This window comes from Calliopsis andreniformis, unplaced genomic scaffold (genome assembly GCF_051401765.1).
Source record: "Calliopsis andreniformis isolate RMS-2024a unplaced genomic scaffold, iyCalAndr_principal scaffold0022, whole genome shotgun sequence".
NCBI classification, from domain to species: Eukaryota; Metazoa; Arthropoda; class Insecta; order Hymenoptera; family Andrenidae; genus Calliopsis; species Calliopsis andreniformis.
The window spans coordinates 350,851-378,559 of NW_027480432.1; the positions used below are offsets into that span (position 1 = coordinate 350,851).

General features: G+C 36.0%; 8 protein-coding genes across 15 annotated transcripts in view; 5 read left to right on the forward strand and 3 right to left on the reverse strand.

Moving 5' to 3' along the window:
• Positions 1 to 1,243: 1,243 nt before the first annotated feature.
• Positions 1,244 to 2,619, forward strand: Obp10 (odorant binding protein 10). The gene is made up of 6 exons (XM_076391062.1): positions 1,244 to 1,447; positions 1,632 to 1,719; positions 1,799 to 1,851; positions 1,929 to 2,085; positions 2,273 to 2,337; positions 2,411 to 2,619. Exons 1-6 carry the CDS (start codon positions 1,379 to 1,381, stop codon positions 2,426 to 2,428), a joined length of 450 nt encoding a protein of 149 aa, XP_076247177.1. The 5' UTR covers positions 1,244 to 1,378; the 3' UTR covers positions 2,429 to 2,619.
• Positions 2,620 to 2,940: 321 nt separating this feature from the next.
• Positions 2,941 to 4,084, forward strand: Obp11 (odorant binding protein 11). 2 transcript variants are annotated; one of them, XM_076391061.1, is made up of 6 exons: positions 2,948 to 3,193; positions 3,272 to 3,347; positions 3,416 to 3,504; positions 3,601 to 3,703; positions 3,773 to 3,837; positions 3,915 to 4,084. In XM_076391061.1, the coding sequence occupies exons 1-6, from the start codon at positions 3,116 to 3,118 to the stop codon at positions 3,930 to 3,932; spliced, it is 429 nt and encodes a 142-aa protein (XP_076247176.1). In that variant the 5' UTR covers positions 2,948 to 3,115; the 3' UTR covers positions 3,933 to 4,084. The 2 variants fall into 2 exon arrangements, with proteins under 2 accessions (XP_076247175.1, XP_076247176.1); XM_076391060.1 differs by having other exon boundaries at positions 2,941 to 3,193; positions 3,773 to 4,084.
• Positions 3,979 to 9,733, reverse strand: LOC143187085 (BOS complex subunit NOMO3). Of its 2 annotated transcripts, none has more exons than XM_076391048.1 (14): positions 9,711 to 9,733; positions 8,593 to 8,692; positions 8,384 to 8,512; positions 8,141 to 8,307; positions 7,922 to 8,075; positions 7,430 to 7,835; positions 7,073 to 7,349; positions 6,830 to 7,011; positions 6,173 to 6,620; positions 5,914 to 6,106; positions 5,698 to 5,843; positions 5,504 to 5,627; positions 5,039 to 5,401; positions 3,979 to 4,956 (listed from the first exon to the last, which is right to left on the reverse strand). In XM_076391048.1, exons 1-14 carry the CDS (start codon positions 9,716 to 9,718, stop codon positions 4,249 to 4,251), a joined length of 3,405 nt encoding a protein of 1,134 aa, XP_076247163.1. In that variant the 5' UTR covers positions 9,719 to 9,733; the 3' UTR covers positions 3,979 to 4,248. The 2 variants fall into 2 exon arrangements, with proteins under 2 accessions (XP_076247163.1, XP_076247162.1); XM_076391047.1 differs by lacking the exon at positions 9,711 to 9,733 and adding an exon at positions 8,788 to 8,980.
• Positions 9,734 to 11,513: 1,780 nt separating this feature from the next.
• LOC143187362 (glyoxalase domain-containing protein 4) lies at positions 11,514 to 13,212 on the forward strand. The gene is made up of 6 exons (XM_076391526.1): positions 11,514 to 11,793; positions 11,858 to 11,907; positions 11,983 to 12,248; positions 12,310 to 12,465; positions 12,529 to 12,704; positions 12,782 to 13,212. The coding sequence occupies exons 1-6, from the start codon at positions 11,704 to 11,706 to the stop codon at positions 12,887 to 12,889; spliced, it is 846 nt and encodes a 281-aa protein (XP_076247641.1). The 5' UTR covers positions 11,514 to 11,703; the 3' UTR covers positions 12,890 to 13,212.
• Positions 13,213 to 13,273: 61 nt separating this feature from the next.
• Positions 13,274 to 16,487, forward strand: LOC143187359 (uncharacterized). The gene is made up of 7 exons (XM_076391522.1): positions 13,274 to 13,508; positions 13,571 to 13,792; positions 13,884 to 13,946; positions 14,030 to 14,161; positions 14,241 to 15,453; positions 15,521 to 15,935; positions 16,019 to 16,487. Exons 1-7 carry the CDS (start codon positions 13,457 to 13,459, stop codon positions 16,250 to 16,252), a joined length of 2,331 nt encoding a protein of 776 aa, XP_076247637.1. The 5' UTR covers positions 13,274 to 13,456; the 3' UTR covers positions 16,253 to 16,487.
• Positions 16,488 to 16,730: 243 nt separating this feature from the next.
• LOC143187361 (uncharacterized) lies at positions 16,731 to 21,035 on the forward strand. 2 transcript variants are annotated; one of them, XM_076391525.1, is made up of 6 exons: positions 16,731 to 16,890; positions 18,239 to 18,391; positions 18,627 to 18,734; positions 18,804 to 19,671; positions 19,748 to 20,177; positions 20,257 to 21,035. In XM_076391525.1, exons 1-6 carry the CDS (start codon positions 16,839 to 16,841, stop codon positions 20,488 to 20,490), a joined length of 1,845 nt encoding a protein of 614 aa, XP_076247640.1. In that variant the 5' UTR covers positions 16,731 to 16,838; the 3' UTR covers positions 20,491 to 21,035. The 2 variants fall into 2 exon arrangements, with proteins under 2 accessions (XP_076247640.1, XP_076247639.1); XM_076391524.1 differs by having other exon boundaries at positions 16,737 to 16,890; positions 18,236 to 18,391.
• Positions 21,036 to 21,754: 719 nt separating this feature from the next.
• On the reverse strand, positions 21,755 to 23,569 carry LOC143187253 (uncharacterized). Its single transcript, XM_076391343.1, has 4 exons — positions 23,507 to 23,569; positions 23,161 to 23,424; positions 22,927 to 23,088; positions 21,755 to 22,859 (listed from the first exon to the last, which is right to left on the reverse strand). Exons 1-4 carry the CDS (start codon positions 23,567 to 23,569, stop codon positions 21,885 to 21,887), a joined length of 1,464 nt encoding a protein of 487 aa, XP_076247458.1. The 3' UTR covers positions 21,755 to 21,884.
• Positions 23,570 to 25,668: 2,099 nt separating this feature from the next.
• Positions 25,669 to 27,709, reverse strand: part of Pnt (ETS transcription factor pointed) — a 73,844-nt gene continuing 71,803 nt past the window's right edge. For 3 of the 5 annotated variants that reach the window (XM_076391530.1, XM_076391531.1, XM_076391533.1), the window contains 5 exons: positions 27,398 to 27,604; positions 26,999 to 27,310; positions 26,631 to 26,909; positions 26,240 to 26,537; positions 25,670 to 26,113 (listed from right to left, as the gene is read on the reverse strand). In XM_076391530.1, coding sequence (XP_076247645.1) covers positions 26,050 to 26,113; positions 26,240 to 26,537; positions 26,631 to 26,909; positions 26,999 to 27,310; positions 27,398 to 27,604 — 1,160 coding nt within the window. In that variant the 3' untranslated portion in view covers positions 25,670 to 26,049. Of the gene's footprint in view, positions 26,114 to 26,239; positions 26,538 to 26,630; positions 26,910 to 26,998; positions 27,311 to 27,397; positions 27,605 to 27,709 lie in introns of all 5 variants that reach the window. The other 2 variants (XM_076391532.1, XM_076391529.1) reach the window with 1 other exon arrangement.

The following is a 27,709-nucleotide window of genomic DNA, read 5'->3' on the forward strand; positions in this document are numbered from 1 at the left end:
GCATATTGTATATCTCTTGCTTGAATCAAAATGCACTTGCTTAAAGAAAACACTGCGGTCAATACAACTGCGGTTAGTACAGTCCGTTGAGATTCTTTTGTCTTCCCTTCGAGTCGCATGAACTCTTGATCTTTAGTTAAATATCGTTCTCAATTCGTATTTCTATCGTCTCAACGCGTTGTAGGAGGCTCTATAATGTAGCAGGTAAGATTCTTTTTCACAATTTGACAAACTTCCAGTTTGAAATTTGTTGAAAGAAAGCAGTGGCATCGTCAATTTGAATTCAGCTAGAGTCTCTTGATGTCGTTTTACCGTCAAAGGATCCAACAGTCTCAGCTCGATCTAATATATCGAAGTTCGATGAACGTATCGCGATATGTATTTCTAACGCATATGTGCGTGCATTGATTAAATCGTTAAAGGTCTTAGGCTTCCCCGGTAGACAATTAGTGAAATGTATATAGTTGTGAGTAGCGGGAAAAATAGAGTCAGGTTATGTCAAAGTAGAATTATTTGGCATAACGGTAGGTTTCGACGAAGTATCAAACAGCGTAGGAGAGATTTCATGAAGATTGTTCGATTTGTTGCGTGAGGCGTATAAGGCACACTTTTTTCTACAGTGTTGAAATTTCAATTCGTCCTGTTAAACGATGGTCAATAATTTTGACGGGCGACTGTACTCGACGCGATACCGTTCAGCTCGTTCGAGCGTTAGCTCGAACACATTCGTCCACCATCGCCGGAATTCTATTGACCCATAAAAGCGGTCTCGCTCGCGCGCGCCCTATGGCTACAATTCAATTCTGTTAAAACATACGCAACTACGCAAGTGTAAAATTGAACGATACCGAAGCAATTTTGTAGTAGTTACGAATGAGACTCGTGGACGGTGAATTAATATCAGTGAAAGGATATGTCGTCTGTGATAGGAGAGATAACATAGTGTCGGCGGATCGTAAACTGGTAACATCCGCCAATCAAATCTGCGTTCATATGCAACGTACGACACCCTGGCCTAGAATCCAAAGGTTCGTCTACCCTACTCTTAAGGTGTTTCAATTGTCCGTTAACAATCCTTTCGTAGAAACATTCAGCAGTGATGTTTCATGATCAGCGAATGAATATACATACTACGTACCTATGTATTCGACGTCGCGCGTAAAGGTTCAGTTGCGCCCTCGCATCTGCTCGCATCTGCTAGTACCGCGCCGTCGATTCTTCCACTGTCTTCCACCCTGGCTCCTATCTGACGAACTCGTTAAATCTCCACCGATTCCTCGGGAGAAAGGAACAGTGTTGTTTCTCCTGTCTCGTGTAGAACGGCAAACTTCGAGACAATTCAATATTCATCAATTGAAAAAGAAATAGAACGCGAATCATGAGATTGTCGATACTTTTACCCTTGTTAACTCTTTGCTTGCTCCAACTGCTGATTGTTCATTGCGGGGTACGTACCGTTTTTACGACAGTTTACCGAAATTCGCTTTTCCTTTTCTATTTTAAAAGATTAGCTTCGAAGTAAAAAATGAGTCAACATTGTTTTTCGAAAAGTCGAAATCTTTTCGAGTGCCATTAATGGTGTTACAGAATTCGATTCAGTAATAAGTAAAAAAGGTACGGTGGTTTTACAGACACGGCCGAGCTTCGTTTCGGACGAAATGATAGCAACCGCGGCCAGTGTGGTCAACGCCTGTCAAACGCAGACAGGAGTGGCCACAGGTACGATCATCTTGCAACTTGAAAGATATCGATGCAAAGTAAGTTGTAGCCGTGCTAACAATAATTATTTTCTTTTCAGTGGACATAGAAGCGGTGAGGAATGGAGAATGGCCGGAGACGCGGCAGTTGAAGGTAAACAGTAGGCTACCTTTTGCATCGTGGATTAATTTCACTGAAATAAATAAGCAGCTATTGCTTCTACGATGCAGTGTTACATGTACTGTCTATGGGAACAATTTGGCCTAGTCGATGATAGGAGGGAGCTCAGCGTGAATGGTATGCTGACGTTTTTCCAAAGAATACCAGCCTACAGAGCAGAAGTTCAAAAAGCGATCACCGAGTGCAAGGGGATCGGTAAACATTTGGGTATCTACCATGTATTTTTCCATTCTCTTATTCTAATTGCATAGACCGATCGAGTGTTCTCGAAATTCAATTAGGTTGTTTTCATTTCTTCGATTGCACCTCGATCAATCGGCTCGAGAGCGCGGGGTAGTTCGATATGTCTACTAGAGAAATATCAACATATAATTTTCATTTTCATTTCATTTAGCAAACGGTGACAACTGCGAGTATGCGTATACTTTCAACAAATGTTATGCAGAATTATCTCCACGGGTGAGTAATTTGTCGTTTTACCGATATTTTTTCTTCACGTTATTTTCGACAAACGATTTCGTATCCATTTTAGACATATTACCTATTTTAACGAGTCATATTCGAGATACAATGAAACGAGACCAAAGAAAGGAACAGCGTGTTCGAAAGGATGTTTTATCAATCGTAGCGCGAAACGCTTACATGTTTTTCACTTTACCATGTAACTAAATCATATTACTTTCAATGTAAATGCCTCTTCGAACAAGATTTTAATAAAAGAAAATGTACGAATCACCTAAACGTTGTCTAAATTTCTATTGTTTATAGAATGTTTTTATAGATAGTACAGAAAGTTAAAAAACTAACGCAGCGGAAGTGGAAGGACTCGAAGTCCTAATTAGTAGGTTATCAAACACTTACTCGTAATATTGCATAAACGATACTATCTGCAATCGAGAAATAACTCGAGAGTCAAATCTGCCTTATAATTGCAACTTTGTAGTCACTGCAAGTAGCAGTGTGGTAATTATGAATGAAGCTCTGCCAAGTTTAATGTTTCGTGCCGAATCTGACTTAAATTAGGGGTGAATTAGTCGAGTAATTACATTACTTCGAACAACTAGAAACACACAGTAATTAATTAAACGTTTATGCCACTTTGTGACCTGTAACTAATATTTGCTTTTGCCGTCTATATAAATGTCGTATGCAAACGTAAGATGCGATAGTCTTACGTCGTTTGATCTACCACATATACCTTTTGGTGTTTCATCGAAATAATTTCTTTGTATGAAAAATGAGAGCTACGGAATTCTGTTTGATTTTTGCCAGTCTTTTTGTGTCGGAATTTGTTTTCGTCTACAGTGGTGCTTTGGTAAGTGCGATTTTTCTCCATTTAGCATCTTTTAAATTTTTAATTCTATTGTATTTTAATTTATAACACAATATAAAGGAAGATCTCGATAGCTTTAGAAGGATGACAGCTCCTCTAAGAAAGAAATGCTTGGCTGAAATGAAAATAACGTTGGGTAAGCGAGCAAAATATGTTCTATAAATTTTCTTCCGTGTAAAAAATCATAATGATTTTGGTTTGCAGATCTTGTTGAGGATACTGAATATGGAAATTTTCCTGAAGACGAAAGACTAAAATGTTACTTTAAATGCGTTCTTGAAAGTGCTAGTATGGTAACGTAGTACAGTTCCCTCCGTTTCTCTTTGACACGTATATTTCGACACTTCTGTACAATGCGTAAAACCAGCCATTTCCTTTCTGTTCAATAGATGGACAAGAAGGGTAATATTAAGTTCAATTTCCTTAAAAAGATGATACCGGAGATTTTTAGAGAGGTGGGATATGAGATGATCGATAGTTGTACCGATGTCAGTGAGTATTGTTATCAAGTTACTCGTCTTTTTCATTGTTACGCGTAACGATCATACAAATTTCTTTTAGCTGGAAAAGACAATTGTGAGATAGCATACAATTTCGCGAAATGCACGTACAACGTTAATCCGGTGGTAAGTTACTACTCCTCAATGATTCTAGAAGGATCAGATTTTCTTTCAATAAAAAGTTCTGATTGACTTTTCTCTAGGCATACATCGCTCCCTAAATGCAATTGGTTTGTACGTAAAATGGAAGGAAGTATAGTCGATTAGGACGTTTCAACATTTAATTAGAGATAAAAAAATGACAACAGTGAGTTGCATGAAATTTTATGTACAATATACTTTGGTGATTCATTAAAGTAGTGTGAGAGTTAAACGTGTTTCTGAACATCCTGCTCACATAAATTTTCTTACTGCATTCTTTCTTGCTACTCTTGAGAGTATTTCACAATATTCCTCTTCTTATACGCACTTTACAGAACATAGTAACTCGTGTCTCGTCTCAAATTTGGCACGACCTCGATAACCGAAGAATATTGATTACGTTTTACGTGGTTTCGTCTTTCTTTTATTGATATTCATGATTTGCTCGACGATAATGTCGTCGGCTCTCGGGTCAATAGGGACTGCTTGTACCGAAACTCTTGAATTCGGAGTTGGTTTCGACCATCTTTCGACTGTCACGTTTAGCCACGTCCATAGTTTTTCACGATTGAGAAATGCAAACGCAACGAGCATTATAAAAGGTAATGCGATCACAGATGTTTGATTCATGTCGCTCTGATCAACTTTCCGTTCTGCGTTGAATGTTAGCTTGACGTACTTGAAGGACGAGTTTGCTTCGAAATAGAAAGGTAACGTCCTATACTTATGTAACGTTTGCGACAGAGAAGACTCTAATTGTACAAAATATTTCCTACCATCTGCCTGTAACGGCGGCAGATGAACTAGAAAACCGGCGTTGTAGCTATTGCCAATTTTATTAAACTGGTGAGCTTCTAGTTTCGCGGAATGTATCGGAGAGTCAGGCATATCTTCTCTGCACAGCTTCACCTTTAACGTACGATAATGTTCTGGTTGTACAGATACAACGTGTACGGAGACATCAGTACGAGCAATAGGATGAAACGCGATCAATCGAAGACCCCGGATATCTTTTGAAGTTCGTATTGGTATAGAATCAGGGCTAGTACGTTGAATGTGCGCGTTTACTTCTACATTTGGTTTTAAGCGAAATGCGTAAGTACACTGCAAAAACGAAATACCTTGTTACATGTGTACATTTGATTATTCAAAAGCTGTAAAATGATTCAAATTATCGATCGCTTACCGCTGGTTGAAGGCCCCTGATTCGGAAATTACCATTCTCTTCCGTTGTAGCTTCTTCTTGAAGATTACTGCAATCTCCTTGTCCTTGAACTTCGACTAACAAGCCTGGTTCAGGTTTCCCATTCAATGATGTCACAGAACCATATGCACTGAACGCTACTCTTTTGCCGAATAATGTTACCTTCACAGTTGCACCTTCCACAACTTTGATCATTTTTGATGGAGGATCGAAACGATATTCTTTCATCATTGGTCTCAGATAATACTCTCCAGGCGATAGAGAATTGAAAATCAGTTTTCCTTCTTCACCTGTTACACTGTTTCTTCGATAACTTTGCCCACCAGATAAGGAAAGGAGAACACCCTGTACCATAAGCAAAACGAATTGATAATATAAATCTTCAACGTATAGAGAATAATCGATACCGTAGGTAGCTTCGGTACAAGTTCTATACTCAAAACACACCTGTAAAGAAATATTGTCAGCTTGATCAGAAACTTGTACTATAACTTCAGCCAACTTGTGAGCCAAAAAGATTCCGTCTGTATCAGGTCCTGTAATCACGTAACCATCCTTTTCTGCGGTCACACTAGTGAACAGAAAGATGATTAAAGGATTACAAGCAGCACATTTAATGAGGAGCAAAATGTAATTTTTACCTGTAATCCACCTTTCCATCTAAAGGTCCGACGTTGTACGTTCCATCCTTCTGTGTAACTAACGTATGTATAGGAGAACTCTTATCGTTACCAAATATTTGTACAGTAACTCCTTCTAGGGGTGGATTGATTTTACCAGCGATTATCTGCAACATCAACGTAATAAATAACATTGTTCTTCGTTACATCCCAGTCGGGCATTTATGCTTTAACTACCTTTCCCAAATCACCGATGAATGTAGCTATATCGTTCTGACAATCATTAACACCCAACACCTTTAATGATGGAGGGCTGAATAGAAGAATGTCCGACATCGGCGTTATTGTATAAATATTATCTGCTTTTGCTTTAAATTCGAATTCGTATTTATACACGTTTTCTTGTTGCACGAATTTTAATGGACCAAGGCTGTTAAACAATATGTATATTGCTAAGGTCATCAGAGTTCATAAATATATTGCTCAATCTACTTACGTGATCGTCTCTTCCCCATTTTCAATTTTGACTTTAATGTCGTCTAACGCGCTAGCACTTTGAATGCTTCCTTTGTGGTTATGCTCCATCGAGTGCAACAAAATGGGTGAAAGATTACTAGTGTCCCATGTATATGACGGTCGATCATAAACATGACAACTTTTCGGAGTGAAAGTGTATATCCCAGCTTTGGACACGCAATGTTTCGTGCTGCCTTTATTCAGGGCTAGAGTTACTTTTTTCGAGTCATTAGGTTCTGTGTACTCGACCGCCGTATCGTGCGAAGAAATAAAAGCAACCGAGAAACCAGTTTGCTTAAAAGGAGGTACTTCAGCGCGTTCCGAAGTTACCGAAACCCTGTAACTAGGATTCTCCCAACAGAAAACGTCGTTATCTATTAGGACCTCATAGTGACCAGGTAGCACGTCTGAGAATTGATACTGGCCATCTGCACGATTAAACACAACTTTACAGGAAAAAAAGCATAATATCGAGTAACTAAGAGCGATACTTCGCAACAACGAGAACGCATTTTGAAGATAACTTTTCGTTATTAGTCAAATTATTGAATAATTTTAACACATTCTCGTTGTTACAAAATTTTTAGAAACATGCGGACGACATTAAATAGAGTCGGTACTAATTTCAGGATCCTACCCTTTGATTGAATTGTTCTTATCGTAATTCCATCGAGTATTTTCAATGTAACAGAAGCCTGACTGCAATCGATTTCTGGTAAACATCTTACTGTTCCAGTTAATGTTGCTTTCAATTGTAAAAAGTTTACGTTATTTATTGTGTGAGACGATACGTCAATCGTTTGTTGAAGCGGGAAGAATCTGAAAATTTGTCAATCAATAGATTAAGTAGAATAGGTATTTAAAAAAACAATTAACTCACTGTAGGCCTTTAGCTCTTTCCTCTGCATTCACCACAACGCTTAACTGATATTTATCGGGAGCCAGATACAAACAAAATTCTCCAGTTTTAGGATCAGATTCAATATCTTTGTTAAATGTAGCAGCTGTGTTTTGTACAGAAACCTTCCGATGATGTAACGTTCCTTTTGCTGATAACGTAACTTTCCCACAAACTTTATACGCTGATGGGATTAGAATTGGTAGTTCTGGAGAACTGGGAGAGATTTTAACCATCTTTTCGTCGAAAAGTACATCCGCTGTATTACAATTATGCAAGGGTAAAAGCTTATATCTGTATATATTTAATGCAAAAACGTATCAAAAAAAGCATGTGTACCGCTTTCAGCTTTTAAAGTGTACTGGCCAGCTTTCATATTGTCCAGCGCGTATTTCCCATTCCTATCTGTTGTTGCAACTTCTTTTTGTGACAATATAATTTTTGCTCCTGGTAAGGGATCGCCATTAATCGCAGTACGGACAATACCATTTACCGTAAAACCAGTTACTTTAAATCCTTGACGTAGTAAAACGCTGTTATGATTTACTTTAAATGATAATTCAGAAGGCTGAACATCGAATTTGGTTTGAGCACCGGCATAATACGGAACGAGTTTATACTCTCCAGATGATAAACTTGGGAAGACAAATTTGCCACTTTTGTCTGAAACTACATGGCAAAGAGGCTTTTTATCTTTAAAATCTTCACTGATTGGTGTTGTTGCACAATTTTTGGCCATCCCATTCTGTCCAAGCAATGAAAATAAAGAATGTAAATATATTAAAAGCTTAAATCTCATATACAAATATGAGGAAAAAGAAAAATTCATACCCCATATAGGATAAAGGTGACACCGCTAACAGCCTCTTCTTCACTGCTAACTCTACCACTTACATCATAACCAAAAACAACTAAACTACCATCTGGAAGTTCTGTATTACCTTCTAACACAATTACTCTAACAGTATCTTTGTCCATAGTCCATCTGGGAAACACCAGAGTAACTGTACCATGCGGAATATATTTTAAAAGATGATCTATAAAACTTACATAGGATGGGATGCAACTAGTACATATTCTCCAGGTTGTATAGGTGTAAAAGAAAATATACCACCTTCTGTGGTAAGTGTAGTTCCAACAGGAGTATGCTTATTATTTTCATTATATAAAGTAACAGTAATTCCTTTTGGGCCAGAATCTGATCCTAAACTAATCACCTAAAGTACATTCAAATTGTCTTAGTCATATATTTGTTGCAAACGCAAAGAAAAAGATAGAATTTCTATGTTTTACCTTCCCTGTAATACCAAACCCTTTGAATGTAAAGTTAATATCTTTGCCTTGACTACAGGCATCAGTTTGTCCATTTACATTCAATAAAACTTCTGTAGGTTCAAAGCTCCATCCTCTTGGTGGATCCACCTGTTTTGTTACGTTATAATTTAATATTTCATTGTAATTATCAGTAGAACTGTTGATCAGTAGTAGAACTTGCATGGTACCTTTAGTACATATTCTCCTTTATCATATAAAGGAAGAAAATAATATCCATTATTAGGTGCACATTCTGTATAATCCTTGAGGCTTCCAGCTTTTGTATATCTAAATGAAGTAGAAGTTTAAGTCATTATTCAGCAGTTTACTTAGCATCTACCAACGTGATTTGCTACGAACGTTCAAGACATGTAAGTACTCACAACTTTATCTGAACTTTTGCAAAATCAATATCGGCATGACTTTTCAAAAATCCACCACAACCTAAAATATCTTCAGCATTATAACAGGTTACTAATACGCACAAACAATAGAAATAAATAAAAATTGATCGCTCCATATTCGTTCTTTTCTAACGATGTTCCTGTCTTTCCCTATTCCTCTACCGAGAAACAATCCACTTCATTGATTTAACATTAAACCATTCAACCATTGACGACGTCTATATCATAGATCTATCGTTCACATCAATTTTGCGGTACACGTTCGGTAAGTTTCGAGCCCCCCTTACCATTTTTGTATCACATTCAACATTATCGACTCAGTCAACGAGAAAACACCAACGTTAGAAAAGTGAAATGCACAAATCCTGCGGATGATTGTATCAGTAGTCTTGGCAGAGACTCGCGCCAAGTATGTACGAACGTAATTACACACACTTCCACCTCACACGCTTCTAATAGACTCGCCGCCATTCTCCATTGCCTTCCTGATCTATTCTATACCACCATAACTTTTCATTGCATACTACATCATTTAACACATCCAACATGTCTTATACTACAAACTACACCATCCTATATTCCTCTACATTATGCAAAACTCCTCAAAACTACACTACGTTACTTTATACTCTTTTTCATAAACAAGAATTACACAAACCCTAATTTCAACCCTACAAACCACTGCTCTACACTACTCCCCACTATTCCAAATTACTCTACCCTACCACATACTACTCCACACTATTCCATACTACACCATACTACTTCATACTACTCCATACTACTCCATACTACTCCATACTACACCATAGTACTCCATACGACTCCATACTACTACATACTACACCATACTACTCCATATTACTCCATACTATTCCATACTACTCCATACTACTCCATACCTCTCCATATTTCTGCATATTACACTACATTACTTCAAATATAAATCTACTTTTTGGTTCAAAGGCATAAAAATTAGGACTTCGTGTTCGCTCCTTGGGAAAATGGGAATTGATAAGTAGCGCTATCTACCAATGAACCTTGGAACTAAAACAAGAAATTTTATTTTTAGTTCGGTGCCCTCAACGCTAGATGGCGCCACTTGTGAATTCCGAAAATGCTGCTCGCGAAAGTGGGAATTGACAAGTGGCGCCATCTAGCGGTGAGGGTACCGAACTAAAAATAGAATTCCTAATTTAATTCCAACTTTCGCCGCTAGATGGCGCCACTTGTAAATTCCGAAAATACTTCTCGCGAAAATGGGAATTGACAAGTGGCGCCATCTAGCGGCGAGGGCACCGAACTAAAAATAAAATTACTAATTTTAGTTCCAACTTTTGTCGCTAGATGGCGCCACTTGCGAATTCCGGAAATGCTGCTCACGAAAATGGGAATTGACAAGTGGCGCCATCTAGCGGTGAGGGCACCGAAATAAAAATAAAATTTTTTCTTTTAGTTCCAGGTATTATTGGTAGATGACGCCTCTTGTCGATTCCCATTTTTATGAGCAGCATTTTCGGAATTTACAAGTGGCCCCATCTAGCGGCCAACGGTCAAACCAAAAAATACATTTCTTGTTTTTGTTACATGGTTTATCGGTAGATGGAGCTACTTGTCAATTCCCCTTCTCAAAAGCATATTCGAAATTGTCAATTGGCGTCATCTGAATTTGAAGTTTCTTATGGGCCGTGTCACTAAGCCCAGTATGTAGAATTATGCAATTACATGGAACTACTGCTAATTTGAGAAGCAAGGGCCTCTGAAGTCAATGTCAGTCGAATATCTTGACATCTTAATTTATAATTTGTTTACCATGTACTGCATTTTTGAAAATGCAACAATGTGCATACGTGAGAGGAGCTGTATATAGTTTATTTAATAAAGAATAGTCATGCTCTAACATGATACTATTCATTTTCGCTAGAGACATTATTCCTTTTTTCGATACTGACGTTTTCTAAGTCCTCTACTTATTATTTTATAAACAATATAATAAGTTATGGTCATTGTAGAGGCTCCAAGAATCATTCTACAGCAAAGGAAGTTTATGGAAATTGTTTAATTATTGTAAAAACGGCATTTAAGTATGGATGGGGGGCACCGGCCCCTAATGATACGGCCCTTAAGGAAAGTTGCTAACAACAGCTTTGCCATCTAGTGGCGATCCGCGAACTAGCATTTTAGGTAAGGGCCGGAACGTCGGACGTCAGGACCCCTCTGAAGCGAATTTTTAAAATCGCTAAAAAACCATTAACAAACAATATTATAGTATATAATAGTTTTGAATATTATTTTGATGTACAGATTATATTAAATAATTGAATTTGTGTAGTAAGTGTTTTAAAAATAATGAAATATTACGCCTTTTATATTTATTAATTGTTTTTGCTAATTTAACCTTATTTAATTATCAATTTATGGGCCATATGATGTAGAATATTTTTAAAGCTTTTATATATCATAATGTAATATTATAATTGTATAGGAATTGTTTATTTATTACAAAAAGTGCATTTGAAATAATGTTTGGGGGCATGGGCTTTCAATGACACGGTCCTTACCTAAAATGTTAGTTCGGGGATCGCCGCTAGATGGCGAAGCTGTCGCTAGGAACTTTTGTTAAGGGCCGTATCAGTAGGGTCCGGTGCCCCTAATAATTTTTCAAATGCTGTTTCTGCAATTAATAAACATTTCTGATAGATTTATATCAGTGCATAATGATGTGTAGGAAACCTGCAACGTTTCTGCATCAGCAGATTACATGTAAATTATTAATCGCAAAATTGTCAGTAGATGTTTTTGCGGACTAGGTGTGTGCATTGACAAGTGATTGACATTAGGATGATTCAGTATCAGTATTATTCTTGAAAAGAATTAAGATTAAAACTGTTCAAAATGGTCACTGGACGAGCATTGCATTTCGTATTTAAGATACCCGATCGCAAATTAACGGCAAAATTTTATCGGGAAATTCTGGGAATGAAGGTTAGCAGTTAAACAATTTGAAATGTTATTTAAGTATATGAATTTCGTATCTTTTTGCTTACAGGTATTGCGCCACGAAGAATTTTCCGAAGGTTGCGAAGCTGCTTGTAATGGGTTCGTAATTACTCTGATTATTTCATTGTTTTTCTTCTGTGTATGTTAATGTTTTTAACTTAATACCCTATGTAGACCTTATGCGAACCGGTGGAGCAAAACTATGATAGGATATGGTCCAGAGGATACCCATTTTGTAATAGAGTTAACATATAATTATGGAATCAAGAAATATGAAGCTGGAAATGATTTTCGTGGAATTACAATTCGTTCTAAGGAGACAATTGAAAGAGCACGCTCAGACGGATGGCCTATGAAAGAAGAAAATGGGAAGTTTGTATTGCAAGCACCAGGAGGATATAAATATTATATTATTAATGAACCACAACCTACAGATAAAGGTACCATTCAAAGCATTATTAAATATTTAATATGAAAGATTTTTATATATTTATATTATAGATCCAGTGGAAAAAGTAACTTTATCAAGTTCAAATCTTCAAAGGACTATTACCTATTGGAAAGGTATCCTAGAGTTACAAATATTTAATCAAACGGATAAAAGTGTATTATTGGGATATAGTAAGGATCAGGCTAAGATTGAATTTGAAGACATTGGTAAGGTCTTTATTATAATTTTTGGTATAAATTATTTGATTTTACATGCCTTTGTTCCATTAGGTGCAAAAGTTAATCAAGCTAAGGCTTATGGGCGTATTGCATTCTCAGTACCTTATGCAGAGCAACCAGAAATTCAGAAAAGGATTAAAGAAAGTGGAAATAAAATACTAACTGACTTAATTACTTTGGACACACCAGGAAAAGCTTCTGTGAGAGTTATTATTCTTGCTGATCCAGTAAGTGGATATAAAATGTTTTTATTTACAAGTCATTGTAACAAATTCTTGCAAATAATGAACAATAAATATTTCAGGATGGACATGAAATTTGCTTTGTGGATGATGAAGGATTCCGCCAGTTATCAGTTCCAGACTATCCAAGTGAAGCAATTTTAGACAGATATATTGCAAAAGAAAAATAAAATATGAAGGAAGATTGTAAAATTACAGTTCTGTTTTGTTGGCAAACATTGAATGTTTCAAATTTCAGTACTTAATTTTGGAACATGATTTAAGGTGATGGTTTCCACTACACAACAGTTTTATTAAATAGAGATATCTGTTTCTAGCCATTTGAGTTTGCAATATTTGTTGATATTTTATTGTTAATAGAGTATTATTCTGTTAGACATTAAAATACGTTAAAAATTAGTATATATATATATGTAATTAATAAATCTTTTTACGAATTGTATACTTTCTGGTGAAGGGTATTTTTATAAAATAAATAAATAAATAATTGCATCAAGAAATAGTATTCATATTATCATACCGTTATGTTAGAAGAAGCAGTGATATCTTTTCAGGTTATCAATAGTGACCCCTTACTACATGCTAACAGCTAGAAAGAAAGTAGTATAGATAACATTGCAAAGTGTGATGCATTTATATGCGATGAAAAATATTGACTGAGCGGAATCTGGCGGATATTCTAATAACATCAATTTATTAAGTAATGAAACACTGTATGCAAGACACTTTTAGAGATCATGAATTCTAAAACGATTTTACTTTTACTTCTTTTCGTATTTTCTACCATTGGTAAGTCCAAGATCATCTTTATATTATGAACTAATTTTTTATATCTATAATATTTCTTGTAGACGAGAGTACTTCTAGAAAAAGTTCGAGTTCACATAGAACATCGCACAGTAGAGGTTCATCCACGCATAGAATTGGCAGTTATGGAACATCTACTAGTCGTGGATCTGTATCAAGTCATCCAGCAACATCTGGACAAGTGCATTCAGTTGGTCACAAGCCTATTGGATTTGGAATTTCAAGAGGAGGAAGTTCTGCTTCACAGTCAACTGGAACTTCTTTTGGTAATTCAATGTCCTATATAAATCAAACATATTACAAGTTGCAAAGAAGTAGTATAATTTGAAAACAAACGATTACTGCTTGTAATTATAGGAGGACATAGAGATATGAATAAACATTTCTTAGATGCTGAAGGTGGTGGAGCTAGTCGTCCAGGTAAATGTTATTTTATTTATTTCAAATAACATACGTATTAAATATTATAAATATTATATGAAAAAATATTTCTTATTGATAAGTTCAACCGAAACCTCAACCATCACTAGGACACTCGTATCCGTCTGCTCTACCATCCTCGATTGGTCAAACTTATGCACCAAATATTGGAGGGAAGTCATCGAATTTGCAACCATCCGCACCAACGTCACACGGTAAAAGCCATGGTACATTAAATGTATGTTGAGTAGTAGCATTCATTTAAAAATTGTGAAAAATTGTTTTATATTGTAGCAAGTAACCTGCCTAATCCTCCAAGCTATACAACTACAAGTCAAACAAAGCCAGCATGGAGTAATCCCTATCTAGGTACCAGTCATGTATCTACTTCAGGTCAAGCACATCGTGCGTGGAGCAATCCTTCCTTGAATGTAAATCAAACGTTTAGACCAAGTCAAACGCAACCATCGTGGAGTAATTCTCATTTAGGTTTGAATCGATCGGTTGTATCGAATCAAGCAAGTTCTCCACAGAGTAATTCTCATTTAGCCACGAACCCGCCAATTCAATCAGGTGCTCAACCACCACCATATGGATTCAATGTTTATCCACAGACTCATTCATCACCCAGCGGTTTTCATACCAATCAACCGCACCCTTCTGGACATCCTACATATCCTTCTGCTTCATCGGGTAGTCATTGGCAACCACCTTTATCACCTACTCCGATTTATCAACCAAATGCAATACCATTCGGAAATCCTTACTCGTTACATCCTCCTGCAAACACTTATGGTCCATCTGGATCAACCTACTATCCTCAACAATCGCAACACGTTCTTACACAACCTGCTATGCAGCCGTTTGTACCTGGACAAACAGTTCTAATAGTTCCGGGGCAACAAGATTCTGGCCGAGGTTTCGGTCAAATGGTTAAAGAAGCACTTGTGTTTTCAACAATTAATGCAGGAGTAAGTAGACTACTGAATCCTCATACTCATTATGTCGAAAGCAGACCTGCTGATAGCAGTCCAACAACTACAACTCATATTACTTACAATAATCAATACTTCAACAATCCGCCCGGAATGAATACTACAACAGCTGGTGCTAGTATACCACAAGAGATCGTTTCCAATGGCCCATACATGTCGAATGTAGGGCCAGGCAGTGTACCTCCATTAGGAAATAGAAATATGTACCCTACCAGCAGTATTTCGAACAATGGAGTATCTAATCCAAGTGGAACTGTCAACAAAGGTGAAGCAGACATTGCTGGAAATGTAGTTCTACCTACAACTCAGTCTAATGCATTGAGCAATCAAGGAAATACGATTAACAATCCTAACGTTACTGAAAGTGCACTCTTCTATAGCGTTTCAGATGATCAACTTTATAAAATAACAGAGGAATTATTTGCAAAAATGCCTAATATATCTAAATACATAAAACTGAACCTGCAAAATCGTAGTACATCATCTAATGCCACTGACGAAGCTAGAGAACCGTAAGTATTTCATTTTTATAGATTTTTATAGATAATTTAAATGACTATTTTTGTTTATCATTTTCAGATTATTCGACATAGAACCAGAGTTATTTAACTATCCGTCAATTTCTGTAACACAGTCTTTGTACGATAGTTATGAGCACGATTTCCGCAAGAAGTTGAATCGTACGCGTGAAATACGCGAACACGAGAACCTGTTAATTGACACTTTTCTAAATACAAATGTAATGGCGACAGCTACGCAGTGGTTAGCTGATCGAGATTTTATTGACCCTGATGATTTTGAAAGGAAAGATGTTCTTCGTCGAATTTGGTTCACCTTATTCAGCGGCAGTTCGTGTGGTTTTGAACGCGTATTTGCATCTGAAAAGTATGATACTGCTATTATTGGCGTGCAAGATTGGCTTTACTTTGCTAATCAGGAAACCTTGAAACGAATAAATTATATGGGCTATGTGGATAAACTACATTTAGGAGATGTAAGTACTTGAACAAGTGTGAGAGAACGATATCTAAAACATAATGGAATACTCATAGTTTAACATGTTATTGTGTTTTTTAGATTGCTACATTGGTGAAATTAAATTTTGAAATGGATAATCTAATTAGAACAAATGCAACAATATTTGTGGGTACAACGCCTGAATTGGAAATGTCTTTATATACAATATGCTTTTATGCCAGACCAAATAATGTATGCCCAGTTTCACTTGGTGGGACTAAGTTTAATATTTATACTCATGCATTTACATATTTCGGAACTTCTGTTATAGATCTTGGTCTTCCAATATTTTAGTTTTCAAAATATTATATTTAGTATGTATAGTTATGCAGAGGAGTGTTTAATACACGGGACAATAATATTAGAGATAATATGGGATTGTAAAAACTTACACTATATGTAACATGGTATCTTCATTTTATTTTATCTGTAGATTGATCTACTCACCTACAAGTATGTAGCAATATGTAATGAATAGGAAAATTATTTTGAAGAAAATAAATGATGATTTTCCTCGCTATCAACCAAATTCTATTTGTTCTTATTATTATGTAGTTTTAAGCCTGTGAAATTTAATTTGTTCTGAAACGTATAAAAATGGAAATTATTACAAATTAATCGTGAATTTTCTAGCTATTCTCCAATATTTCTATCAGCTAACTGCATACAAAGGTAAAGAGCGATGTAAAGAGAAAGCTCAACATGCGATCAAAGCCACGGTTCTAAACTGGTTTCAGCGTGTTCATAGTGTGCGTCATTCGTGGGAAGTCTTTCAGTAACAAGCTAGCTGTCGAACGGTTCACGTCGATCTTTTGAGAGAACGGTGATCGTATCATCACAAGTGAAACTTTTAATCATCAAAAAACGCAGAAAGAGGAATATGAACATCAAACTGATCCTAATTTGCACCATTTTTGTCTTATTCATATTTGGTAAGCAAATTATTAATCTAATTATCGAGTGCTCAATTAATATGGTACAATAAAAATAGATACAACTTGTCCTTGGCCAAGCGTTTATTACTATCATTAATCTCTGTTTTCGAGAATTACTAACTCAACATCTGTTATCTATTTTCCATGAATCTGAAAGTTAGAAGTGACAGGAAACAGAAACTGTCCTTAGAGTAAAATCGGTATACGAAGATTCAAAATCAACGCGGCGATTGACAACTAAATGTTGAAACTGAAAAATACATATACTAGTTATTTCAAGCAAGTGTTTAATTCTCAACAAACAGGAAAAGTCGAACTGATGCTTCGCGTTCATTCGAGAACCAGAGCGGTGGTCTCCAGTAGTCTCAATGACTCTAATTTAATTGAATTTCAACTCGAAATTACATCACGTTACTGCAACCAAACAGATCGCAGTAACAAGATCACTTAGCAATTTGTTCGTTACTTTCCTGTAGCATCAACACAAACGATGATTATTCACTTGCCAGCATTTGACAATAAGAAAAGAGAAGGAGGAACGACTGGTTGCTGGTTACAGAAACTGTCTGGCTTCTTATAGAAAGTCCTTGCGAATTTCAAGTAGTTCCGCGAAACTGTTGAAATTCATTCCACGTTAGCATCGGAATCTTGCTTAATTCGATGAAATTTACTGCAATGACGTGTTTCTCTGACTCATACCAGTCCAGTCACAATAGATCATGTTATAGTAAACACAACAAACAATTCTGATTATTTCAAAGGATATCATTCGACAATATTTTTTGTTCATTTCATTGACTATATTTATCTCAGCAACAATCGTGGTCATTCAAGTTCTAAAGCATGTTCGATGAGTGTTGGGTCGTCAACGATATCTCATTATTTTATTCAGCGAATTGTTAAATTATTGGGAATTGTATGAAATGATTTTATTGCTCTAGAGTGATAGATTATTTCCGTAATATTGCAACGTGTTGGATATGCCAGGTATTATTATGTTAGAGTAAACGGACTGTACAATATTGTGCGTGGGATAATTGGAAATTCTGGAAAATTGAGTATTAAGCGTCATCGAAAGTACATTTCAACAACTCTAATTGATCATTACTTCCACAAGCGAAATTCTAGTATAGTCAATTTCAATCGTACGTTGTGCGATAGTAGTTTATATATGTACACATGTAATTGCAACGAAGATTATACTACCAGTGATTTGAATCGCTTCATGGTTCGCTTATTCGTTTGAATTACGGACAACTTGTGCGCCAGATTCATGCACAATTTTCTAAGGACTTCATTGGAGAAATAGGGTTGTATTAAATTGTAATTTTTGCTGTTTAAGCAGTAGATACAGGAGATAGTAAGTCAACCAGACGAACTTCTGGAAGCAGAAGTAGGAGTTCGGGATGGGGCTCCTTCGGATCATCATGGTCAAAGTCGACATCGCGACCTCGTACTTCTCAAACCTCTCACAGTTCCTCTCAACAAACGTATCAAGGTAATTTCATTCTACCACGCATGTAATCTTCTCTTACTTTGCTTTAATCTTTTATTCAGCTTAGTTTGTTTTCAATTTGATGTACTGCGTGTAGCATTTCTTTTTTTTTTTTTCTTTTTTTTCAAGGAGTTGTAATTTGAATGAGAATCATTCATAGACTCTGTTATGTAGTTACGTATCTATTAGAGAAAAATCTATGACTTTACAAATGATCAATTTATGATGTGTCTACTAGATAAAAAGCCAACTGGAACTAATACTGCTGTAAAACCGTCTGCTCCCGTGAATGAGCACGCCGCTAAAACCAGTGCTACTAACGTTCAATCTGGATATACTCCATCAGGTATGTGAGATTTTGCAATTGTAATCATTGAACAATGTAAATAGAAATGTAATAAATAAAAATTCTCAGGTGGATATCCTCGTCAACCAGCTAGCAATCCGTATTACGCAAACACAAATTCTCAAGCAGGTCAGCCATACAACCCTTCTGTTGGTCAAGCTTACAATCCTTCAGTAGGTCATGGTTACAGCCCTGTAGGGGGACATCCCCCAGTTGGAGGACATCCTCCAGTTGGAGGATATCCATCCTATGGTGGATCGCCCCCATACAATGCTCCACCTCTTGGAGGCTACAATCCTGGTTTCGGGCAACCGTCTTATGGGCAATCCTTTGGACAGCCTTTCGGTTCATCAATGGGACAGATGCCCCAGCAAACTATATTGCTGCAGGGGGCACAAAAACCTGGTATTGGACAGCTAGCGAAGGAGGCATTTGTTTTTGCTGGCGTCAGTGCTGGAGTAAATGCAGCAGTAAATAGATTGCTTCCTGGAGGAATTTATGGAACCAGAAGTTCTAGCGGAACTAACGAACATAGTGGTGTTTCACACACTGAAATTACATACAATAACTATTACAATAATGGAACTGCACCAGCTCCAGTTCCAGTTCCCAGTCAAAATTCTGAGCCTGCTCCAGGTACAGCTGCTGCTGCTAGCCCATCTCCTGCAAACCAACCAGCTTCACAGCCAGTTGCAGAGGCACCTCAGGCGTCGCAAAGCAATACGGGCACAAACAGTGCGCCGCCACATAATGGAAACTCCCAGGAAGCGCCGCAAAACAATCCCAATCCGCTAGGATTTATCACTTCTAATGATGAGATTAAAAAACTAACGGAAAGTCTCTTTGAAAAGGAAAAGAACAATGCTTTTAAATATATAACGGTCAATTTACAAAAGCAAAAGAACGATGAGAGCGTCACTGATGATGCTTCCGAACCGTAAGTATTGACTCACTTTATGATGATTGTTATATTTCAAATGATATATTATTGTTATAATTATTTCCGATTTTAGTCTATTGGATGTAAAAGCTGAAGCTTATGAGATGCCAACAGTAAAAGCTGTTTTAGCTTTGCACGACAATTATGAATTAAATGTTAAGACGAAAGAAACTGTCACCTCTGAAGAACATAGAGAGGAATCGGATTTTCTTGACAAGATCCTTGAAACTGACATTATGAAATCAACCATGAAATTCTTGGCTGACAAGGGATATATACAAGATGATGAATATGAATTCAAGGATACCTTAAAACGTACATGGTTTTCTCAATTTAAGCGAATCGACGGAGATGCATCGAGCTCTGGTTTTGAGACTGTATTTTTGGCCGAGCAATTCGATTCGGATATAATAGGCTTACATAATTGGATTTACTATGCAAAGCAGGAGGCAGAGAAGAAACTCAATTATCTTGGATACATTAAGGAAGTCAAGTTAAGCGATGTAAGTATAAAAGGATGTTGAATACTTCAGTGCTTAATGCTTAAATCCACTCCGATATTCATTGCTTTGAATTTTACAGAAAGGAGCAGTCTTGAAAGTACGCTCGTCTTTAAATGGAATTGTTCAACCTGTTACGACAATTTTTGTTGGCACATCGCCTGAATTAGAGTTTGCTCTCTATACTATGTGTTTCTTCACTCGTCCTAACAACGTCTGCCCAGTATCGCTGGGAGGATCAGAATTCATGATTATTGTGAGCAGAGTTAATTACTTTGGCAAGGACATTTTAATATCAGGTTATCCTGATATTTAATTTGATCAATTACAAAAAAATGATATTTGTAACTAATGTTCACGTGAAATTACATAGATTTAGCATGTATTTAGCACCTATATTATTGCAGTATTAAACATCCATGTAATTAATCTTGCTACGTAACAAATTAAATGTGATTAACTTTAGGCTGAGCGGTACTATTGAATAGATAAATCTAATAAAGCGATATAGACACCAAAGAAATGCGAATTTATCGCAAGTTTTAATTTGATAGATTTTTTATCTAAAGATTATGTATTACAATTGCATACCTGAACGATTTTTCTGTGTCGGTTTACCAATTGCGAAAGTTCCAGTAGAGGTATTATAGAGGGTCGCCCGTGAGCGCAACGTGTAGGAATTTTCGTCTTATTTAACAATTTCAAGAGTTGTTTGCATTGATGTAATGTCAGTGGATCTCCAAATTTTATAGCACCTATAATATCATGATATTAGATACTAGTGGAATGAATTATATTACTACTACTGTATTGATATTTGCTTCTAAAAATGTACAAATTAAATACTCATATTTTACATAATATTTACTTCACTTATTGCATCACTTAGCAAATAAAGTATTGGTAAATAGAAGACAACATACCATGACAAGCCTCCATTGCGATCGCGCTATGAATGGTAAGTGGTAGATCATTTATTTCAAGATGTTCATTATTTATAATACTCTGTAACAGTTCGTTTATGAGACTTTGCACGGACGATTTTAACTTCATTTCATTCCAGTAGTATTTGTTTCTTTTTAAACATTCTGGCACTGTATGCACTATCACCGTTTTATCATTTATACTACTCAAACTTATTCCAAATTGTTTAAACTGTATTTTATACGATAGAAGTAGATTACGCTTATCTATAGGTAAATCGATACTAATAGGTTCTATTAATTTAATGCAATGCAACTCATTTCCTGTTTGCGATTTGTACTCTAAAAAGAATATCCATAATATTATCTATGAACGTTTGTTAGATAACATTTTAATGTTAAACTCGTCAATTTATTATGACAGTTACTGTAAAGTAAATCTTCGTATCGAATTCTCTCATGAATGGCATGTTGGTCTATTAATACAAGCACCTTCATATTACCTTCAATTATTAAACCAACTATTAATTCATTATTCATCTGGCCCAATACCTACATAATAAGTTCTGTAATTTACTTAAATTCGTATTATTTGCGGAATGTGTTTGCAAGGTATTTACTTTTATAGTTTTCACAAGTTCCTTTTTTAATCTAAATTCGTGAAACCGTTGAACCGATTTACACGCTCGTACATCCATTTCTTCATGAAGCAATGTATCTGAAACTGAAATAAATTTCAATGTTTTAATACACATGACTTTTTAAATCTATAATCAAATAGAAATACTTATTTCTTACTTTCCAATCCAGATTTTAATTTAACTGAGAGTATACTCCCACTCAATTCATTCAAAATATTTGTTTTTGTCAACTTTGCCTTACCACGTAAAAGCTTATGTAATTTTTCTGGTAAAAAATTGAAACGTTTGTAAAAATTTAAGGAGTCTCTATCAAAATTACGTTTTTTGGAAACAGATTGAATTTTCTTTGGATTATATAAATCATCCAACTCGGGATAGGTCCAATTAGACCACTCAGAAAGTGTCGGTGTATGATGTTCGTCAATTACATTAGTGTTTTGTGAAACAGATGTAAATGACTGAGAAACAACACACGATATCTGGGTTAGGTTTAATTGATTCGTAATCATCTCACGTTCTATTTTATTCGAAGCACATGGTTGTAGAAGCATTGGCGTTTTCTTAAATATTTGAATGCTGTTTAAAGTATTTAGACGATTGTACATTACATTCTTATGGTTTCTGATATATTTTGCAACACTATTAGGAAGAGGCATAATATTTTTGATAAAGATATTTACTATTTCACTTCGAATGATATGCAGTAAATCTTGAGTACTAGTTAAAATCAAAATTCTTTTTCCTTTTTCTACCGAGAAAATGTATTGTGTACTTCTAATGAATAATAAAATAAAAACTGCTTCTGGTTTTAGTATTTGCTTAGATTGGACTTTCCCAAAGAAATGCCATAAGGCAATAAAGGTAGATGAAATCATGTGCAAAATTACAGGACAATATACAGGCTTATTGTTTAGAAAAATGTACTGTGTAGCATAAGATTTGGTTAATGCTACGTATGCATGGAAGTTAATATCAGATGTTCGTGTATGTTTGACACACCAAAGATTAGTAAATGAAATTTCCTTATTATACAGCAAATGAATACTTTTGATAGGGCTACGCGATTTGCTAGCTACCATGATAATTCTTTTCTCTTGGTCATCTCTGATGGAAAATGAAGCCTATAAATACGAAATATAAAACAATAAAACATAATGACTGAAATAGTGTATTCTTATTTTTAATTACCTGTATATTAATTATGGCAATAGTTGCAATTAGATGATGCATAGAGAATATATTCCATTTATTTAAGGATAACTCATGAAATCCATAGATGGTCACTGTAGTGCCCTGGGAAGGTCTCCTGTGAACTTTTACAATCTTTGGAGCACACCATACTTTGAACACCTGAAAAAATAAAGCAAGTTAGTTTAAGTGCAATAATACTTAGGATCAAACCTTTTACTGTACTGTTTGTACCTTCATATACGTTTTAGATGAATTATAATATCTGGAAGTAATTAACATAGCATCGCATAGTCTACGAATGTTTACGAGTGTCTTCTGGGAATCGCAAACACACTGTGTTTTACAACAATCAGAATTTTTCGATTCGTATTCGGCAACAGTTTCTAATTCCTTCTTAGATATTCCTATACCATTGTCTACTATTTGAATCTTACGTTTGTCAGCATGAATTCGTATCGCAATCGCCGTTGCATTTGCGTTTAAAGAATTTGAAACCTAAAAACGGTAGGAATTAGTAAGTCCGTTTCGATTGTTATAGATAGATATACTGAAGAAAACAGAAAGTTCTATTACGTACCAATTCCAGCACACATTCCGTAAAAGTTGCTGCGTTCGATGTTGCAATTAATGATCTGTCCATTTTCGAAGTTCGAAACTTTTCTTTAATTTCGACCTACAGCGCCACCACTACCTCTACCTATCGAGACTTTTCAGTTCGATTCGAGATATTCAAAATGGACTAATCAACGGTTAAGTTCTTTTTTGAACGAAATTTGAATGATCGGAAAGAATATTTGATACATGTTACAAATTCAAAAATAGTTTCTGTACAAGAAAATGAATAAAATAATTTTTTTTAAATGTAATGTATTTATAAAAATTTTTTTTATTTTATTGCAACTTCTAATAGATGTTCACATGGTGTCGCAACTTCGCGTAATTGTCGAAAATAATGATCGAATACTTTGCCTAACACACAGAATACGTAGAATTTCATTACAACGGTTTCTGTCCTTTCTTTTATTCGACTAAGAGTATTTGAGTATAATTGATGAACGTTCAGTTGCGTGCACGAGAGGATAGGACCTAGAATCATGATATTACATGTATCAATATTGCATATAAAATTTGAAATGCATATTTTGTTCAATGCTTCCGTTGTATTTCATTCGACGTTTGCGTTCGTAAGTTGCTTTTTTTCAAATTAATACATTGTTGAACCACATTTCGATAATGAATCGTACCTCTAAATTTATTACACATAGAAAAACTTAACAACCGTGACGGGATATGTCAAGATCTTTCTAGTCTCGGTATTAACTAAATTTGAATAGTTAACTTTTAGATCCGCGATCGAATCATCGATTTCCGAGAATTTGTCTTTTACGCGCGCGTGCGAGCGCGCGTGTGCCTTGTATGCGTATATGTACCTTCATCATCAAACATCGTTTTATTATCGGTTCGCCCTATTACGGACACGTTCAACAAACATGATAAAAAATGAAGCTTAATTTACGTATAATACGTAGAATCACATACGTACACAGATACATAAACGCGCACGTAAAAAAAGATTCTCGCCTCACACTTTCATTTATCTTTTAACATATCAATATATATATAATCGACATTATTACAATTTACGTTCAACAGAATAACATCTTTACAATGTAGAATTAGAAAAAAAAAGAATACGGTGAATCGCGCAAGAACTAATTCATAACATTAATTTATCGTCGATTTCATCTACAAATATGTTTAACCCAGTGTTCTACGTATCGGACGTGTACAATACTATATATACAATAAAGATCGCAAAAATATCTGTTAAGAACGCCTAGATTAATTATTGCTATACTTCGTGAAATGAAAAGGCTTTCTTCGTGGGAGAATTGGAAGATTTTAACTGAAGAAAGATTCTTTACCGAGTAGACGCTGTTTTCTCTATACGCGTAATGATATTTGAAATAGAACGGTATAACAAAATCACATATCTATGAATCAAAATATTAATCAATTTTGTGAAACTATATATATATATATTTCCGTCTCATTAAAAATTAATTACGATATGAATCAGATTAGTTGTTCTATTGCAAATACTAACTTACGCGTCTATGATCTTAAATACCGGTTGCACGTCGCCCCTTTCTCCGAAAACAATCTTTTTTCATCGTTAGGAAAAACAAAGAGATCAACGAAACGAAAAAAACGATTTCGTTAAGAAAGAAACGCGTCAAAATGTACAGGCCAACTATTAGCCGAAATTAACATTGATTATAATTATGTTTGGATCCGGTCGTACGTGTCCGACATCGAGAAAGCGAAAGTAGAAGTTAGAAATTAAACGATAGTACAAAAACGAATTTCGTTTATAGGGTGTTGCCAGGTGAGAGGGCGAGCTCGAAAATAGTATTTGCCGTATAATACTAAAAACTTAGGAATAATATAACACGTATAGAAGCATCAAAATATCGATTTGTAGCCCGCCTTCTATCCATATAAAATGATATTGATGGTTTTATTTTAGCAAAATTATAGTAATAACAATCACAATATAGTGTATATATCATCTATCAACAAGATGAATAAACACGATCTTTGTTTAAAATGATGGGACATAAATAATTTAGATGTATACATATCGTGTGCTCGACATAGTGCTTATAGAAATCATGTAACATTAAAAATATATATATATATATATATATTTATATATATTTATATGTATAATATATATAATATGTATAAATTGTTGAGTTATTTCCTATAAATATTTTCTAAAATCTGTCTTGGCAAATTATTTACTTAAAAACAAATTCACAATTTTTTTTTTAGTCAATTAACTTTAGGCACCAATGGTATACGCAGACCCTGTCTTTGGTACATACGACCGATTCGATTTTATTATATCTGAAGAACGTGAGAAGACTATCTACTAGTAGTCTTTCAACCTTTAAAGAATTCTCGTTAGCGATACGCAGTTGGTTGTTCCTCTCCGTCGTTTGTTCGTTAGATTTTTCAGTGTTATCTTTCTAAGTTCCAGTGAGACACACCTAGGAATTGTTGCTATTCCTGTAGCAACGATATAGTTCTTGACACATATACTGTAGTAAAAACTCAGTCTTCTTCCTTCTTTTCTGGTTTCAGGTCCACCATTGCATGGAGCTCTTCTGGACTGTATCTATAATTAAATACCATCGTTGTTGTTCGTAACGACAAACAGTAGGAGAAATGTTGAAGGAAGAAGATGCAATTAATAATTGAGAGGACGATCGACAGCAAGCATTTAAGTAGTACACACACTTACCCTAGGAGACTCTGTAAGTCACAGACGAAACGATAAACGTATCGCTTCCCAGCGGTTTTGTGTATAATATTTTTGTCGTAATAGTAACGAAGACCACGGCTCAGCTTTTCATAGTTCATTTTAGGCTTATTTTTACGGATGCCCCAACGACGAGCCACCTCGTCTGGGTCTGTTAGCTTGAACTCCCAACCGTCACCGGTCCAGGATATAAATCCTTGACAAGATTTATCCGTCAATAGTTCCAGTAGAAACTGCCAGAGTTGAATAGGACCTGACCCGGTGAAACAGGGACCACTGCCTAAATAATCATGTTATTAATTAGTTTTTTCGAATGCTGCTCACTCAATTCTAGGCATTGAATGAATTTCAATCTATATGAGATGATACTCACTTGTATAGCCAGCGATCATTGCGCTTTGCAGGAGAGGCTTCTGGTCTGGATTGTTACCAATAGAAGTGGGATGATGAGGATTGGATGAGTCCCGTGGACCAAGGCCTGCGAGGAAGGCGGGATGGTGAGACAAGTGTTCTCCAAGAGGACCAACACCCCACTGGTCGCCGCCTACGCCGCCACCTCCACCACCGCTTCCGCTTCCTGGAACCGTTTGGAATGGCGTCGTATCGTACTGACCGTATCCACCGCTCTCACTATACCCTTCATGGTAACGACCTGTTACAAGGAAACGATTGTCGATCACCTTTGCAACTTCTCTATCGAACTCTTCTGCTACTTCTGCACGAGCTTCTCATTCAATTTACCTCGAGGATAATTTTTGAACGGTGACGGCTGATACTTGGGTTCTAAGTGGATTCCACTGGTACTATAAAATTCTGGCGAGCCGTCTAAGTTATATGGATGAGGGGGTTGATGATCTGGCGGTAGGCTGTGGTACTCGGAAGCCTCATCGTAGCCCGAATAGTGAGCAGGAGTCATGTAGCTTTCCGTTCCAGCTTGGCTGACTCTCAGATCGCTCTCGTTAGTCCCTGTACCTGGAAGATCGTTTCCGCTCGTCAACCCTCCGCCGCCACCCCCTTGTAAATGCTCTGTTATATGATGATTGCTGTAATTTGCTGTAAAGTCAATAGGGTCTTAATGATCTACACAGGCATACTCTTTGTACTTTCATGTCTTCGAATTTATACTACGTATGTACTTACACTCCGTTTTCAGCTGATTCAAGTTCCGTAGATGTATATACGCGTTATTCGCACTAGTATTATTATTGTTGTTATTGTTGCTGTTAGGGGTACTGGAATGAGAGTTTGGGGCTTGAGTGTTATGGCTGTGCGGTGGTGGTGGCGGCGAGGCCTCGTCTCTGTGATTTTCGTCTTGGCACACAGGACTACGTAGGTGATTGTAGCTTCCTGTCCAGAATAAAGGAAAACTATATTCAATTTTCGCAGTTAGACACATTTTTAGATGTATGTTAAAAGGTTCAGCTCTGTCGTTCAATTGAGAATTCAAAGCTG